We start from the raw sequence: 16,769 nt of genomic DNA on the forward strand, positions 1-16,769 counted from the left end.
TTTTAGCCGAAGGTGAGTTAATCGGTCTAATGCATAGGTGGCACGGTCTTTCATTTCACAAAATAGACAAACTGGTCAAAGAATACACGCAACTTACAGATATAGCAGATTGTAGAAGATTAGCAACCCGGTAACCGCATTAATTAGTTTCCACAACTCCAGGTTACTTGGTAGAAAAACTATTGGACCTCACGCATAAGTTGGAAGAAAAAAATAGATTCGAAATTTTTTTTTTTTCGCTCTGATTTTTTTCTGAGGGGCAATCGTCGCTCCTCCACCCCTCTGGTTCTGTTACATGAGTCGTGTGTGTGTGTGTGTGTGTATATATATGTATGTGTATGTGTATATGTATGTATATATATATATATGAAGATTTGTACTGTAATCTTCTTCTTCTGCAGCTTTTCCCACTTAACTAGGGTCGCTGTTTGTAGTGAGTCTTCTCCACAACCTCTTGTCTTGGGCTGTAGCCACATCCAAGTTCTTCATCCTCTAGTCCACCTCCTCCATCTCTTCTTTGGCCACCCGCGGTTCCTCCTCCCCTGCACATCCATCTGCATGACCTTTCTTCCCACATACTCTTCCTCTCTCCTCATCACATGACCTAACCATCTCAACCTTGCCTCCTGTATCTTTGCTCCTAAGTTCGTAACTTTCACCGTTCCCCCTTACATAGTCATTTCTCAGACGATCCTTTCTGGTCACAAAGCACATCCACCTAAGCATTCTCATCTCCGCTACCTCAATCCTGCTGATGTTATTTTTCCTCAGGGCCACAGTTTCCATAGCATGCGTCATAGTTGTCTCACTACTGTCCTGTAGATTTTGCCTTTTAGATTGATCGGCACTCTCTAATCGCATAGCTCTCCAGTTCCTCCATCCTGCATCCCACTTCCTTCTCAGTCTCACCATCCTCTTTCACTGCTGAACCTAAGTATCTAAAGCCACTGACGTTCTTGATGACATTTCCTTCCACCTCCAGATCTGTCTCCTGGCTGCCATCCACTTTGCAACACATATACTCTTTCTTACTTCTGCTCAGTCTCATACCTCTCTTCCAGTACTTTCCTCCAACTTTCCAGTTTGGCTGCCACTTCTCATGATTCTGCACACAGCACGATGTCATCTGCATACAACATAGTCCAAGGCGCGTCTTCTCTCACCTCCTCCGTCATTATCTCCATCATAATATTAAACAGGAACGGACTTAATGCAAGCCAACTGTCACTGGAAAACTTTCTCTCCTAGGCAGGTCCGAACTCTTGTCTTCACATTTCTGTACATCTCCTGCACCAGCCTGACATATTTCTCCGGTATCTTCTTCTCCCTCAGACACCTTCAGACTTCTTACCTTGGCACTCTATCGTACGCTTTCTTTAGATCAATAAATACCAGATGTTGCTTCCCTCGAAACGTTTCCATCATCTGTCGTAACCCAAAGATAGCATCTGTCGTAACCTAAAGATAGCATCTGTCGTAACCTAAAGATAGCATCTGTCGTCGATCGACCAGGCAAATTGCTCCTACTGTAATGTAATCCAAAAATTCATATAATACGAATGACTGTGGAAGCAAATGTCATTTGCATAAGTCTGAAGAGATGGTGTTCGTTTCCATAGCCCTAGACCACTCGAAGAATTACGTTATAAATTAAACTCTAGTCGCTGACTATAGAAACTTTTTCTAGGGTTTTTTTTTTCTGGCTCGGTTCCTGTATTAATTGATTTTCAGGGATGGTAAGTAGGCATTTTCACTCGGAAACTCAGATTTTTTTAACATCGTAGCTCAAAATTCAACCGCAGAACTCAAACTGTTTCAGACATAATATGTTGGGGGAGGGGTCTAGGCATACGAAATGGCAGCACTTGTCTGCCATAACCCTATCCTCTTGATTCATTGATAGACACCGATTCCACTTTGATCCTCAAAAACGTTGGGATTAATGAAGCTCCGCCTACTTCCGTGGAGAATACTTGCGTCTTGGCTGGAGAGCGGATATGCTAACCACTCGGCCAATATCGTAAAAGGGATTTTGGTATGCCTTGGTACTCTAAAAAAAAAAAAAAAATGACGCCTTTCTGACAGGACGAGGAAAAGCCTTTGAAATTTCATATGAAAGTACAAAAGAAATGAAAAAGAGAATAGAAATTACATTTCAAAGGACGATCCTTATTCTTATATCCACAGACTATAAGAACGCTAAAACTGCTAACGCTTTGCTGCTTCTGCTTGCATACCAGCTTAATTGTCATAGTGGATGGTGTTTTTGTTCTCCAACAAACAGCCTGTGGATTCGAATTATATTGTAGATGTATGCGAAAAGCCTTTCAGCGTGAGACCACTATCCCGTTTATTGGCGATGTGAAATGGTTTGAAAAAAAAAAAAAAAGTTTCATCTTGGGCCTCTAGACCATCAGTCATCTAGACTACCAAAGTTTCCGGGATTATGTAATCATTAGCCCACCAACGGTAGCAAATGTACTGTAGATTATCAACTTTTTTTGTGAGTGAGACTACATAAAAATTTTACATTTAAATAAAGAAAAGAATACCGTGATCAGAGTTTACTTTTTAATGAAACAAAGCAACTCTGAATGAGGGGGAAAGACAATTGATACGATAAAAGCGAAGCGCTGCCGACAGAAATACAGAGTGGCCATAAATTAACTTTCCCTCTTTGAGGTATCTGTAGCTAAAACTAATACAGGGAATGATGCCACATTTTATATTGAGACTTTCGAAGGTATGGGGAGAGGAATTCCGCGAAAAAAATATTTAGTACCAAAAGTCGCCTATAGGGGAATTTTGGCGCTAGCGAAGCCGAAAGCAGTCAAATATTTGCAGTAAAAAGGATTATGCAAATTTTACTCTGCGTACGTGACAGCAGCGCCACCAATTCCAATCCCTTAAAAAGGGATTGGGAACGTTCAGGCAGTTATTCGAATGACTGATGACGACTTGTGCTCAATATGCGTCCTAATCTTGCCTCAGCGCGCTTTGCTTGTTAGTTGTTTTACCTTAAACAGTGCAACTTTTAGCTGTAGGGTGGGATATTTGAAATCCGTTGTGTATGTTGGTGGCATTCCCAACGCATCTCTTGAAAGAGAACATAAAACGGGCTGTTATGAACATCCAATCCGACTCCTTACGCTCAGCTGTAGAGCATGTCGCACACAGGATGCAATTTGTTGTACACAAGAAAGGTCAGCACATTGAAAATCGTGTATGTGGTCCAGGGAATCCTGATTCTGATGAATAAAACATTATTTCCTGTGAGTTCAATCACTACATTAATTTTTTGTCTCTCGCAAGTTGTTTTCGTTTAATTATTATTATCATTGTAACGAGCCACATCTCCAGCTGGAATGAGTGACGCGGCTGTCGCTTACACCGTCGAAATGTTATTATTCCATTAATGTAATTATCCACTTGTTTTCGGCTCTGGCAGTTCCAAAATTTCCCCTATCAGCGACTTTGGTACTATTTTTTTTTTTTTTTTTTTTTTTTTTCGCGGAAATCATCTCCCCATGCCTTCAAAAGTCTCCATATAAAATTTGGTCTCATTCCGTTTATTAGTTTTAGTTACAGATGCCTCCAAAGAGGGGAGGTTATTTTATAGCCACCCTGTATTTGCGCACTGGCATAATAACAAGCAGACATTAAATGTGGTCGCCCGAGTCCTCATCCCAAATTCTGGGCAGCTATAAAGCAAGTTAAGTAATTAGTACCATTGCAAGATTTTACAAATTATCCATTGCAAGTATCCAGAAAGGGGGGAAGAGGAGATGCTAAAATTTGAATTTCTGATCAAAAATAAAACAGCAAAACTTGGATTTGATTTCTTTATATGCATGAGTCCCTTTTATCGTGCTTGGTTTACCGAATTTCTTTAAAAAAATTTAGCTACAAAAAATTAATTTTGTAATCTTAATTTCTAAAGGGGAAGAAGCACTTCAGAGACTAACAAATAACTATTTGAGGGCGATGGACTCGCGTTTGCGACTTGAAATGAATGCCGCTTCAAAGTAAGGAAGAATTTTTTTTTTTTTTTTTTTTAGAATCCTGGCACTTGGAATTGGTAGTTTAAATTTTTCATGAGAGTATTAATGAATGTGATCTACACTATAACTAAGCAAACATCAGATGCAGTTTTCATGACAATTTTGAAGATCCTTTATAAGGCAACAAAGTCAAACGTGGCCCCTTATTACTTGTGAACAACCAACCCATTTATGATATTTCATAATTTTGAAAAGAAATTCATTTAAATTTAGATTATACATGTTGATCGAATTCGAATTACATATATGCATTATTAGAGATACTTCCAAACCTTCTCGACTGATATCCTTTGTCAATTTTTGTACATCCCCTTTAGTATAAAAATTTATAAAAATTCATTCCAATTGGAATTTTATAATGAAATGAAAATATAATGGTCTTAATACATAATTTACTTTCTGGTAATAAAATATTTTACACTTAAATTTATGATAAAATATTATGAAATACTTTAACTTGCTACTTCACTTTTTTTGATTGAATTGCGATTTTCAAAAACGTATTCTGCTGAACAAGACTTTCGAGTTTTCTCAACAGAAAAAAATTAAAAATTTACGTCATTAATTTAAAAATGTGCGATATGGTGGCATATCATTGTGCGCAATACAAAGCTGAATAAGATTTCGAACCCCTTTCAAATTGATATTTTTGATGAAATGGAATGACTATTCCTTATAACGTATTTTATTGCCATTCTATAGAGATTTTCTTCAATTGTATATTTCGATATCAGTAGCTGATGATTAGGAAAGACCACAATGTGTGTCTGTGCGAGGATATCCCTTAATATATTAAGCCATTGACAGCATAAAAGCATCTTGATAAGCTAAACAAATTTTCCATATTTCCATTCACGAACTATAAAATAGTTCATGAATATTGAAAAACGAAAGAACATAATGGAAGGAGCATTAGCTTGTATAATTACTCCCACTCCTTTCAAAATATCGAGAATGAGTTCATGTTATGATAATGGTTGATTTATTAAACTTAGTTAGCAGAATCATTGCAATCTATTTTGTAAACCTATGTTCATGACTGTGTGCTCAGTACTGCGATTCATTATCAGTATTTTTGTGTAAATGCACGTTGATTAAGAGATTGCGAAAACGCAGGAGATGCATTTTAAGGTAGCAAATGCGAAGTTTTTGAAAACATACGTCATTTTCCACTTAGTCAGTGATAAACGATTTGCTCTTTGGTCTAAAGACAGATTGTTTGTGTAACTCTAAGCAATTTTCGTCACTTGAGCGAAAAAAAAAAAAGAGCCTGAAGTTATCATGTTTAACTAACTACATCAAGAATCTCTTTCAAAAAGTTTGTAGTTGTATTTTTTAGTTGTAGTTGAAAATTCATATAAAAATAATTTTGGCTTATGTGTCATTCAGTTACGGGAAAATCTGGAAGCATTCGATTAGAGGAATATTTTTTACCAAAGAGTTAATATTACGAAGTACCAAAAATTGTCAGTCAGTATAAATATCCCTAATACGCACGGCATTAATTTTAAAAAAATACAACAAATAAAATAAATAAACAGCGTTTAGTTGGAATTAGAAAACAAAAAGCGTTTTGCAGCATCCAGGGATGAAAAGTAATAAGAAAAAATTATTAGAGTAACTATATGGTAAACAATACTTAATTTTTCCACCAAGGCTTCATCACTTACCGAAATAATATGCTCTTGATTATATCTATTCGAAGGTTTATCAACCTTCTGACCAGTAAATTAAAGACAGAATAATAATAACTCTTAAGGAGAGTTTAATATAATGATTGCGTTTGAATTTTCTCCCGGATTAGGCAGAACCACCGATTGATTAGTCATTTCTGGCTGAGTTCAACATTCAAGTAACGATATATTGATATCCGGTCCGGCGTAAGAAAAACGGAGTTGCTGATTTATTTCTAAATAGTCGTATTGATCTTTGAAAATCAATAATTGTTTGATGTATATCAATAATTCGGGTTGTGTTATACAATATGTTTCATAACAGCTTGTATCTGTGAATTGTAGAAGCAGCCGTTCATGCACGAATGCAAGACAGCATTGATCAGAGACATGCAGTATAGTATAATTATGAGTTCAAATCTAAATAGAATTTTAATACTTTCATTACACACACAATTATTGCTATTTTTTTTTCTCTTTTCAGTGAGGATACTTTTATACTTTATCGAGTGTCGTATATGTGGTTTACAGGAATCGGTTTCCTTTCCGCTTTTATCTTAGGCGTTTTTATCAGCCTTCTTACGAGTAAGTATAAACTCTGATGTGATACAAAAATTATAAATTTTTATTAAGCTTCTCACAAGTACTTACGAACAACTTTGATTTCCTATAAAACACGAATAAATTTATTTGTGTGAGTGCGCGCTTTTCTTTTTTCTACTATCAATAACTAGCATTTTCACAATACTCTACACATATCCACCCATCAGAATATTACAGCATTTAATGAATGTGACTTTTCCATATTCTGAGTAAACAGAAATGTGATTACTCCAACCCACAAGTACTCGTACTTAGCACAAATAAGAACAGAGCCTGGACTGTGTGTGTGTCACTTGATTACTCAATTTAGAACGTTTCACAACAACTACACTGATACATCGCTTTCAATCAAATAGACCATCTCAGATATTTACACCACAAACCTTATTTAGATTTATCTTTAAAAGAACCCTTATATTTCTTGAAATTAGCAAAATCTACAATTAGTGAATTAGTCACGATAAGTGAATTACAGTAGTCAAGATAAGCAGTTTTTCTAAGCATTAGAGGAAGTTATACAAAAATGATAGAAATAATTGCACCACACTCACTTCTGTCGCTTTCGCTTTAATCGCCAAAAGTCGCACGTAGTTTTGTTTCTTTTCTGCAAATATGTTAAGGTAAGTTAATACGAAAAATCGCTCAACTAAATTAATGAAGACAAGACATCTCAGCAACATGAATTAACTGTATTTTTTTTTTAAATCTTTGAAATACGTCAAACGTATTTTTACGAGTTTGGTCGAAAAAACGTTGTTCAAAAAGAGACACATCTCAGCGTAAACAGTAAAGGGTAATGTGTTCGTATTACCTTGACCTTCGAGCACTACCACCAAGTGAATCGATCCCATTAAGAAATACCAGGAAAAGATGAAAAAATTCCTAGAAAATCTATTTTTGCAGCCTTCCAAGATGAAACCTGAAAATATTACGTTCTGAATTCACTGCTGTGAATTCAGTGTTCAATCCAGACCCCTCCTCCTCTCTCTCTCTCGTGGAATTTCTAAATTACTGGGAGTAAGCAACAAGATTTCTTCCCTAATACAGGTATGTGGAGTATGTTAAGGTGCTAATCTCGCTAAGCAGGATAGTTTAATTTCATTAGAAATGATTTCAGAAAAGAAAGGAGAAAAAAAAAAAACATCGTGTTAAAACGAGATCCAAGTGCTGAGGAAGCAATATGTTGACTACAGTTTAGAAGCAGAGTAGTTACTTTACGGGTGTTTTTTTTTTTAATAATTAATGGTGTTCTTGTTGCTGAAGTTAACGTACTTCTAGAATTAAGAGTCACTGAGATGATTTAATAATCATTCCTGTCGCCTTGTTTAATTCTATCAGTTTTCAGCAATCGGGAATTTTTCTTTGGTTCTTTTAAAATTGTTGTCTAAAACAATTAGTGTATACATTCGATATAAATGGCAACGACTATAGCCTATATACTAAGAAAAACGGACCGTTGGTAATACATTTCTACTGTAGAGTGATCAAAGGAAATACGGTTTTATGCAAAAGATATTAACTCTAATACAATTTAGTGTTTTTCCTCTTTCGGCCTAGTGAAAGAAAGAAAAAAGAAATACAGTACTGTACTTATATTTTTATGAGAATCCTACCCACAAAAAAATTTATGTAAATATATTGTACAATTAGCAATGGCTAAGGGTTAGTTAATTCGGAACCTGACATGGGCCTTTTCAACTCTAGAAACCAAACATGACATTCTTTCAAGGCACTCCTGTCTTCCAATCTGCAGAGTAGTGCTCGTACACCATGCAATTAGAATCATCTGCTATCTAAAGACTTTCACAAGCATCCATGTCACGGTGGAATTCGAACCCACAGCTTGTTGGTTGGTGAGTTGAGACACAATCCACTCAGTCACCCAAGTCAATAGTATTTCAGGAAAATTTACTAATGAAATAAAAAAAAAATTATGAATATGCCTAAATAAAAGGAGAAGTAAATGAACAGATTCTGTTATGAGGGGAAATCAAAAAGTCGAGTCAACATGTCACGCTAAAACGCGCTCTAGAAACAATATTTGCCATGTAGATAAACAAGTCTAATTGTATCTCAGAGTATAAAATATCTTTCCGACTACTGTTAGTGTACTGTGATCAGATGAGTCAAATCTCTGAGATTTACAGGATTTATTTCAAACTTGGCTTTTGCAATAAATATAGAAAACTATCAAAAAAAAAAAAAAAACGCGTCTTGTTGCATCATGACCTGATTCATCTAATGCAGCTACCATTGAAACAATTAAGGAACTTAAATTTTAAATTCTTCCTGACCTACTCAACAGTTGGAACCTCGTCCTAATGGAATTTTCGTCATCTATTTTAAAAAATAAAGTAAATTCATATCATGACGAAATCAAAGAAACATTATTAGTTGAGGAAACAACTGCAAATGTTCTCAGTCAGTATTAAATTATTAAGATTGGAAAAGAGTAGGGACTATATTGAGAAATAATACTAAATAATTTGAACGTTTTACCTTCTAAAGGTAAAACGTCATGTAAGACATGCAAACTGTCGCATATATATAATGCACTGGGATCCCACTGACAGGTTCATGTTGACAGGGCAGTAAGAGGATGTTTCAGAAAGTAAAGTAATAGTGCATCGTTCGCGGAAGATAGGGACTGAATAGGTGAAAGGTTTTAACATCGTTTGATTTTCCATACAACCTTGAGATGGCCTAACGTGACCTCATGCGGTCGCACCACGAATTTCAAGAAACGATGGGAAACATGGTCATACGTAAAGATGAATATGCAGTATGTCCGATATCTACATGATATGGACATCACCTTGGCAGAAGTGTACAAGCACCTTTTCACGTGAACAGGTTCATGATAATGGAAGGACAGATGTCCAAGACGAGTGGCGCAAGCGCATCCACTACAAACGACGTTTGTCGAAATGCATTAGATTGAGTGAGACTATCTTGGATAGTGTGCACAGCCTTTGCTACACAGTCCCGATTCTTGCATCTGGTGATTTCGATTTTTTTTTAACCAATTGAGAAGCACCTGACTAGCAATCGATTTGTGTTTAACTGCTACAGCATGCTGTTGTTATCTGGTTAAGGACACTTGACATCTGTTTCGTCTAAATAGGGATAGATGCCTTGATACACAAACTTTTTCACATTCGCCAAAGATGACTTACTGTGTCATATATGCATGACGAAAACAGCTCATTTTATAATGAAGGTTTATTTTCTTGATCCTGAGAATTAGTAATAATATTTTTGGTTTTTCAGATCAAGTGTTGATCAATTTTATTAACTGAACCAACCAGTTTCGCCAAACTTTAACTGTCGGCGTCTTCAGGGAACTTGCATATAGGTTGCAACAATCTCACAATTATGTGTAACTATAAAACTGACAAGAATAACTGTAAAAAAACTGACTAGAATAATTACAAATAAAATAGTATCGAACTTGCATGAAACACGTATCGCGTGTACAAGATTAGCTAGCTGTTGCTGAGTAACTTTCTGTAGTTTGTATTAAAGTTCATTTCTTTTGTTTTTAAAGATTTGATTAGGGTTTTCCATATCTCTGGGAGTATTAGGCCTTTATTTCTGTTAAGGTTGACAGTAGAACGGGCAACTGTGGCTGCTTCTTTGAAAATTCTTGGTAATCTTCCTCTAAGTAAGGAGAACAACTTTTGTCCCACTCGATGACATGGTTAGTTGTGGAGAAATGAGACTAAATGAGAAATGTCCTGTCTGTTGTTTTTGACATAGCCAATGTGCTCTTTTTGCTATGTTACTCATTCGTGAAAGGTTACATCACACAAGATTTGTGCTTAGTCAAATTGACTCACAATGTTATGAACTGTTCATGGATCTCTCCAACTCTTTAGATAAGGAAATTTGGAAAGTCTTAGAATGATTAATACCAGTTTCGCCAAAGCTTTCAACAAAAGCAGACAGACCCAGAATAAAAACTTCAACTACCTTTTATACCACCCACAATGAGTCTAAACCTTCTCTGCCGGACAACTAAGTCATTCTCTTAAAGAAACCTGAAATCGCTATTCTCAAGAAAGGTTTCAACTATGCAATAGCTCCTCAACAGATTCCTAAGGTGGATTTCATCTGTAGTCTAGAAAAAGGAATCTCATTATTACCGCCTCACACAGCAAATGATCTAAGACTAAAAAGTTGTATAATACTTTCCTCTCCCTATTCCACAAAACAAAACTTCTCCTTATTGGATAGAAGAACTATTCGTAATTTAAAAAACAAGGACATCATAATACTTAAAGCAGATAAAGGAAACAGTACTGTAATACTGAACTCAAAGGACTATGAAGGCAAAGTAAACCATCTACTATCTGACTCGTCCGTTTACCGTCTTTTAACGAAAGATCCGACATTAAAAAAACCACCATGATACCAATGAATTACTACGCAATTTATCCAACTGGCCAACAGACGTGATTAAAAAACTAAAATCCATGCATCCTTTAACTCCGAGACTCTGTGGCGTTCCAAAAGTGCACAAAGATGGTATTCCTTTACGCCCAATCGTTGATGCAATAAACTCTCCTGCCTACTTATTGTCAAAACATCTCTCGAAACTCTTACAACAACACATCCACAACTCAGAGTTACATTAAAAACTCCGAACATTTTGTGGAAAAGCTAAAAAAAACATAAACATACCGGATAATGATCTTCTATCCAGCCTAGATGTCACCTCTCTCTCTCTCTCTCTCTCTCTCTCTCTCTCTTTACAAACGTTCCTGTAGTGGAGGTCATTGACATCTTAAGTACCTTGTTGCCACAAGATATAACCTCATTGTTTGCTCACTGCCTAAATTCTAACTACTTTTCGTGGAAAAATAAGATCTACCAACAATTAACAGGCTTGGCGATGGGGAGCCCACTCTCTCACCTTCATGTACTGACCTCTTTATGGAAGACTTAGAAAATAAAATCCTATCCCAAATTATTCCAAAACCTAAAATTTGGTTCAGTTATGTGGACGATATCTTCATCGTGTGGAACAACAACAAAAATGACCTATATGATTTTCTCAAAAAGATCAACTCCTTCCATCATTCTATTAAATTTACTCTGGAACTTGAAAGAGAAAAACAACTACCGTTTTTAGACATCTTAATCAAAAAAAAACAAATTGATGACAGTATAAATCTATCAGTGTACAGAAAACCGACCAATATAGGTCGCTATCTACATTTCAGTTCCTCTCCCAACAAACTCACATAAACTCAGCATTGTACACATGTTAAAGAAGAGAGCGATTCGCATCACAACAGACAACGAAACCCTTCAAGATGAGTTAACATTAATTTCCAATAATCTGTACTTGAACGGCTATCCAAGAAGGCTAGTCAATAAAGTCCTTTTCTCTAAACCACCACAAAAAGATATTCAATATATAAAAACTATTGCAATTCCGTTTGTAAGTGGCATCTCCTACAAGCTCGCCAGCCTTCTCAAACAACACAAAATAAGAGTAACATTTAAACCAATGGAATCTATTCGTAAACTACTAAGATCTCCAAAAGACAACCACCCTTTCTATAAATATGCTGGAGTTTATAATATTCCATGCTCGTGTGGCTCTAGTTACATCGGACAGACTTAGAGAAGCCTTGAAATCAGGCAAAAAGAGCACATTGGCTATGTCAAAAACAACAGACAGGACATTTCTGGCCTATCGTCTCATTTCTCCGCAACTAACCATGTCATCGATTGGGACAAAAGTTGTTCCTCTTACTTAAAGGAAGATTACCATTCAAGAATTTTCAAAGAAGCAGCCACAGTCGCCCGTTCTACTGTCAACCTTAACAGAAATAAAGGCTTAATACTCCCAGAGACATGGAAAACCCTAATCAAATCTTTAAAAACAAAAGAAATGAACTTTAATACAAACTACAGAAAGTTAGTCAGCAACAGCTAGCTAATCTTGTACACGCGATACGTGTTTCATGCACGTTCGATACTATTTTATTTGTAATTATTGTAGTCGGTTTTATAGTTGCACATAATTGTGAGATTGTTTCAGCCTATATGTAAGTACCCTGAAGACGCCAACAGTTAGTTTGGCGAAACTAGTTGTTTCGGTTAATAAAATTGATCAACACTTGATCTGTAAACCAAAAATATTATTATTAATTCATTTTATGTCAATCAAATGTGTGTTAACTGTTACAAAAGTAAAAATAAATTTAAAGAATACACATAGTATGAATAAATTAGATAAATATTTTAAAGAACTGAAAAAATTCTCTAAGGCCTCTTATTCCACCAAAAGGCAAGTGAGGGGATCGTTTCATTACTCCCTAACTTTTTGAAGATTATTGAACAGCCAAATTCTATCCTTAGTCGTCACTAATACTTGCTGAAGGCTCTCAATGAATCATAGGAAGATGAGAGAGAGAGAGAGAGAGCATGGTAGACAATTGCTGCCATCTCGTGGTTGATAACACTATATTCCATTATTTTCTTGATTTGAAGGGCCTTCAAATCAAGTTTCAGGGAGAAAAAAAAATTTTAATTATGTGCCAAAGATCGAGGGTTATGTTTTTCGTAAGTTTTACTTATGAAAAGTTTACACTCGGTTGGTGTGTAAATCGTAATTATTGAAGAAAATAGCTAAAAAGCTCTTTTCTTCAATAATTACGATTTACACTTCAATAATTATGATAACAACTTGTGAACAAGATGCAGTTACATTGTACGGTAATATTTTAAAGCACAAACTATAAATATATAGTTTATCCTATTTAGTATAAAATAACAATAGATCTTACTCTTCCTTAATAAGAATAAGACGTTTCCAACGTCTTTCCAAATTAAGTCATTCTTGGAAAAATTCGAGCTTGAATTTCGTCCGAAAAATATCAGTTTATATGAGCTTTTGTAACGGAAGTCAGGGAACCAATTTCATATGCTGAGTGAAAGAGATTTTCCTTCTGAATACGTGCAATTTTCACATCTTTCACACTCGCCTCGTAGCCTTAGTTGTATTGGCACATTCCTAAACAAATGCGAACAAGAGTTTGTGCACCGTGCGATAATGTAATCCGGAGTTATCAGTTGGATTTATGCGAACCACATCAATTTCTGCTCCAGCCGTATATTCAGATTAAATTTTGTTAAAAATTGTTGTCTGTCGAATGTAAAGAACCGCTGCGAAAGAAACAATGAAATTTCGAACTGATGACTCGCTATATAACTGCTCTTTATTGCTCACACACAAAAACAGAATTATAAAAACATCTGATCGGTTAAACTCTGATAAATACAATCAGTACAACATGAGATTTCATAGAATAAAAAGATATAAAATTCATCATTAAGATGCATATGCTGTATGTATGTAAATGTTATGGCGAGTCCTTTAAAATTCGTTGATTTCTACGCAGTGGTTAACACTCCCTCCCTGCCAACCTCAAGCACTGTTGTCGTTTGTCGTAAAAACTCGAGTCCTGTCACGCAACGCTGCTGTAGAAACATTAACCAAATTAGCACAATTTCAACGTCTACAGCTCGGTTTCTGATAGTGCAGGTGAAAGTTATCCAGTTATTTTTGGATTAAATCCAGCATTAGGCTTATTCACTTTTGAATCAAACTGATCACAGCAAATGCTTTTTTCTGAGACATCGCAAACACGATATCCATGTCTAAAATTAAAATCCAATGAGTTGTGATACACTAGTAATTTATTATTAATATATATATATATATATATATATTTGCTTTAATTATAGTTCAGTATTAGTGAAGTCAAAATGTAATAATCTGTCAGTTCTTTAAAATGACCAGTATCTTTACTGTTATTCAGAAACTTCCAGTTTCAAAGAAGTGAATCCAAGGCTGTTAGCTCCTGGAGTTGATAAATTCTGGTCAGCCATATGTTGCAAGAATGGAAAAATAAATATCAACCAAACAGGGGTAGGTATGAGTATAGATGTTTTTGTTTATAGCGCAGTCTAGCTCCATTCTTACATGAGATGAAAAATTAATAATAGTGGACTCATTAAATATGCATTCCTATAACAGGTTATTCATATATAGTCGAATCTCATATCATATCGTCTCTCAAATCTTACATTTTATCATAATTTATCTTCTCTCAGATTTTATTCATACTAAAAAGAATCTGTTTTGCAACACCAATTCATGTACAACAATTCATTTGCTTTTGTTTCGATTCAGGAACCTGCCAAAGACACCATTGACATTACAGCTAGCCGCAGTAGCTTGTCAACGATAGACATGTCCACTTCGAAGCACTCACTCAACTGAACAACGTTGCAGGCTGTTGAAAGCTTGAAGAGCCGCCTATTTTAGGTGTAAACAACCAAAGAAATGATGTTCGAACTTCAATAACAACCTTGCTAGAGTTGAAAGTAATCTTCGCTCTTACAACAATTCTGCGATAATCAGCACGAACTGCTTCTGAAAAAGAATAAGTAGTTCCCGATGAGTTAAGAATAGTTCATTACTCTTGACCATCTGTGACACATTCCAAGAAAGAGTATATCGATCCTGGATAGCTCACCAAGCTCCTTGTGGCTGATGTTATACCAGCAATTAAAACCAACTGCCAACCATTCGAATGTCGACTGTCCATAGGTATAGTCATTTTTTTACCTTCAGCAACAAATATTTTTTCACAAATTTTGACTTACTTCATTCTATACTTCGTTATTCGTTCAGTCTAAAGGAGGACTTTTGTTGCCGTGTCCATTTCTTTTCGTCCTCATATAAACCAAACTGAAAAGACGTGACGCAGTGGAAACTTTCAACGATAAAAAGGCAACAATAAAATGTATTGTAGTATTTATGAATGGCAATCCAGACAAACTAAATACGCCCATATCTCCAGGTATTTGTAAATCTGGAGATTGAACCACAAAGAAAATTATGTTATATTTTATACGAAAGGTCGCAAATGAAACCGATGTACGATTTTTTATATTCAATAAAATACTTTCCTTATAAAATACAAATTAGTTTGATTTCACTTTTGCGCAGAGTATAAATAATCATAATAAAAACTTTGGTATCACAATGTATGCAGCATCACACAAAAAGTAACTTAAATAAATGTAACCCCCCCCTCTCTCTCTCGCAAAGCTCCTGAAGTAGGTCAGTATTTCTACAGATAAATGTCGTTCGATATGGATTCAAGCTGCAAGTTTTAATAACTTTTCTTTTCCTTAAATATTTTACGAAGAACAGGATTTACTGCTGGAAATTTTTATGCAGTTCAACGAAAGGTGACGTCCGGGTTTTGCGTATACCTTAACAATGGAGTTGTATTATCTTTAGTTTATGCGTTGCTAGGCGTGCGTCTCGGGATTCTTCCTAGAAATAGCAAATGATGTTGGCAAATGTTTAAACGAGAGGTGTATTTCTCTTTAACGAACGCTTCGAATATCGCAAATCACTGCTTCTAAAAATAATTCATCGCAATTTAGTAACAAGAGGCTGCATCTGTATCTTTCTCTTTCGCCGTTGTGAATGAACTTCGATTTTTCCACAAAGTACTATCAGTTGCGTGACAAAACGCGAGGGAAAACTCTTTCTCGGTTGCCGTACTAAAGCGGCCAGCATTTCGCCGAAGTACATAAATAAGTGCCTCACCAGCTGAAAGTTCGACACGAAGTCTACCTATGACAGGTTTTCCTGTTTTGTGTGTGACTCTCCACCTTCGTGACGCCAACAGAGTAGTAGGAGATTGAGAGCATGCCACAAAACATTTGTAAACATTTTAGTCTCTGAGACACCGGGAAGCAGAAACATAAACAGTTATAAACACTTTCGTATCGTAGACACCCAAAAATATACCATAAACAGCTATAAATATTTTGTTACTAAGTGACTGTTGCGAACAAACTCTGGAAATAATCGAAGCTTCTATGAGTGTAATTAAGTGTAATTATTTAAGTGCTGTTAAATAGGCCATTCTTTTAATATTTAGACTCATTTACTTTATTCATTTCAATTGTTCTTAAACGTGCTTTTGCAGTTGAGTGGATCCCCAAAACGTCACCTGACATGGAAAAAGAACCGAGTTCAAACCTTTAGGTTTCTTTTCTGCTAAGAGAATTTCATAGGTCTTTCTCAGGCACTATTTCTGGGAAAGAAAAAAAACAGTCGGTTTTCTTTAGTTTCACTCGACAGATAAAACAATTTGAGAGCTCGGATCAGTTAACAAATAACTAGGCACAGGCTGCAGATCAATGCGGCCTGCGTTCGAATCTCGCCAGGAAAGAAAACATTTATTATGAAATAAAATGACATTTTAACCGAAGTTTTAAAATAAAAAAAAAATTTAAAAAATGAAACCTTGGCACTTCTGATAATCGACGGTAATGTTTTTCCATCAGCAACTCAGATATTTTTTCCTTATCCACATATGTATTAGGAGAC

At 35.7% G+C, this 16,769-nt stretch overlaps 1 protein-coding gene across 1 annotated transcript in view; it reads left to right on the forward strand.

Moving 5' to 3' along the window:
• Positions 1-15,330, forward strand: part of LOC150105628 (sodium-coupled monocarboxylate transporter 2-like) — a 69,432-nt gene extending 54,102 nt beyond the window's left edge. The window contains exons 13-15 of the mRNA XM_090394953.1: positions 6,219-6,319; positions 14,173-14,282; positions 14,547-15,330. Of these exons, the coding sequence (XP_090251079.1) occupies positions 6,219-6,319; positions 14,173-14,282; positions 14,547-14,636 (301 nt within the window). The 3' untranslated portion in view covers positions 14,637-15,330. The remainder of the gene's footprint in view (positions 1-6,218; positions 6,320-14,172; positions 14,283-14,546) is intronic.
• The last annotated feature ends 1,439 nt before the right edge of the window (positions 15,331-16,769 follow it).

This window comes from Typopeltis vanoorti, chromosome 6 (genome assembly GCF_054136105.1).
Source record: "Typopeltis vanoorti isolate ZY-2024b chromosome 6, IOZ_Tvanoo_1.0, whole genome shotgun sequence".
NCBI lineage: Eukaryota > Metazoa > Arthropoda > Arachnida > Uropygi > Thelyphonidae > Typopeltis > Typopeltis vanoorti.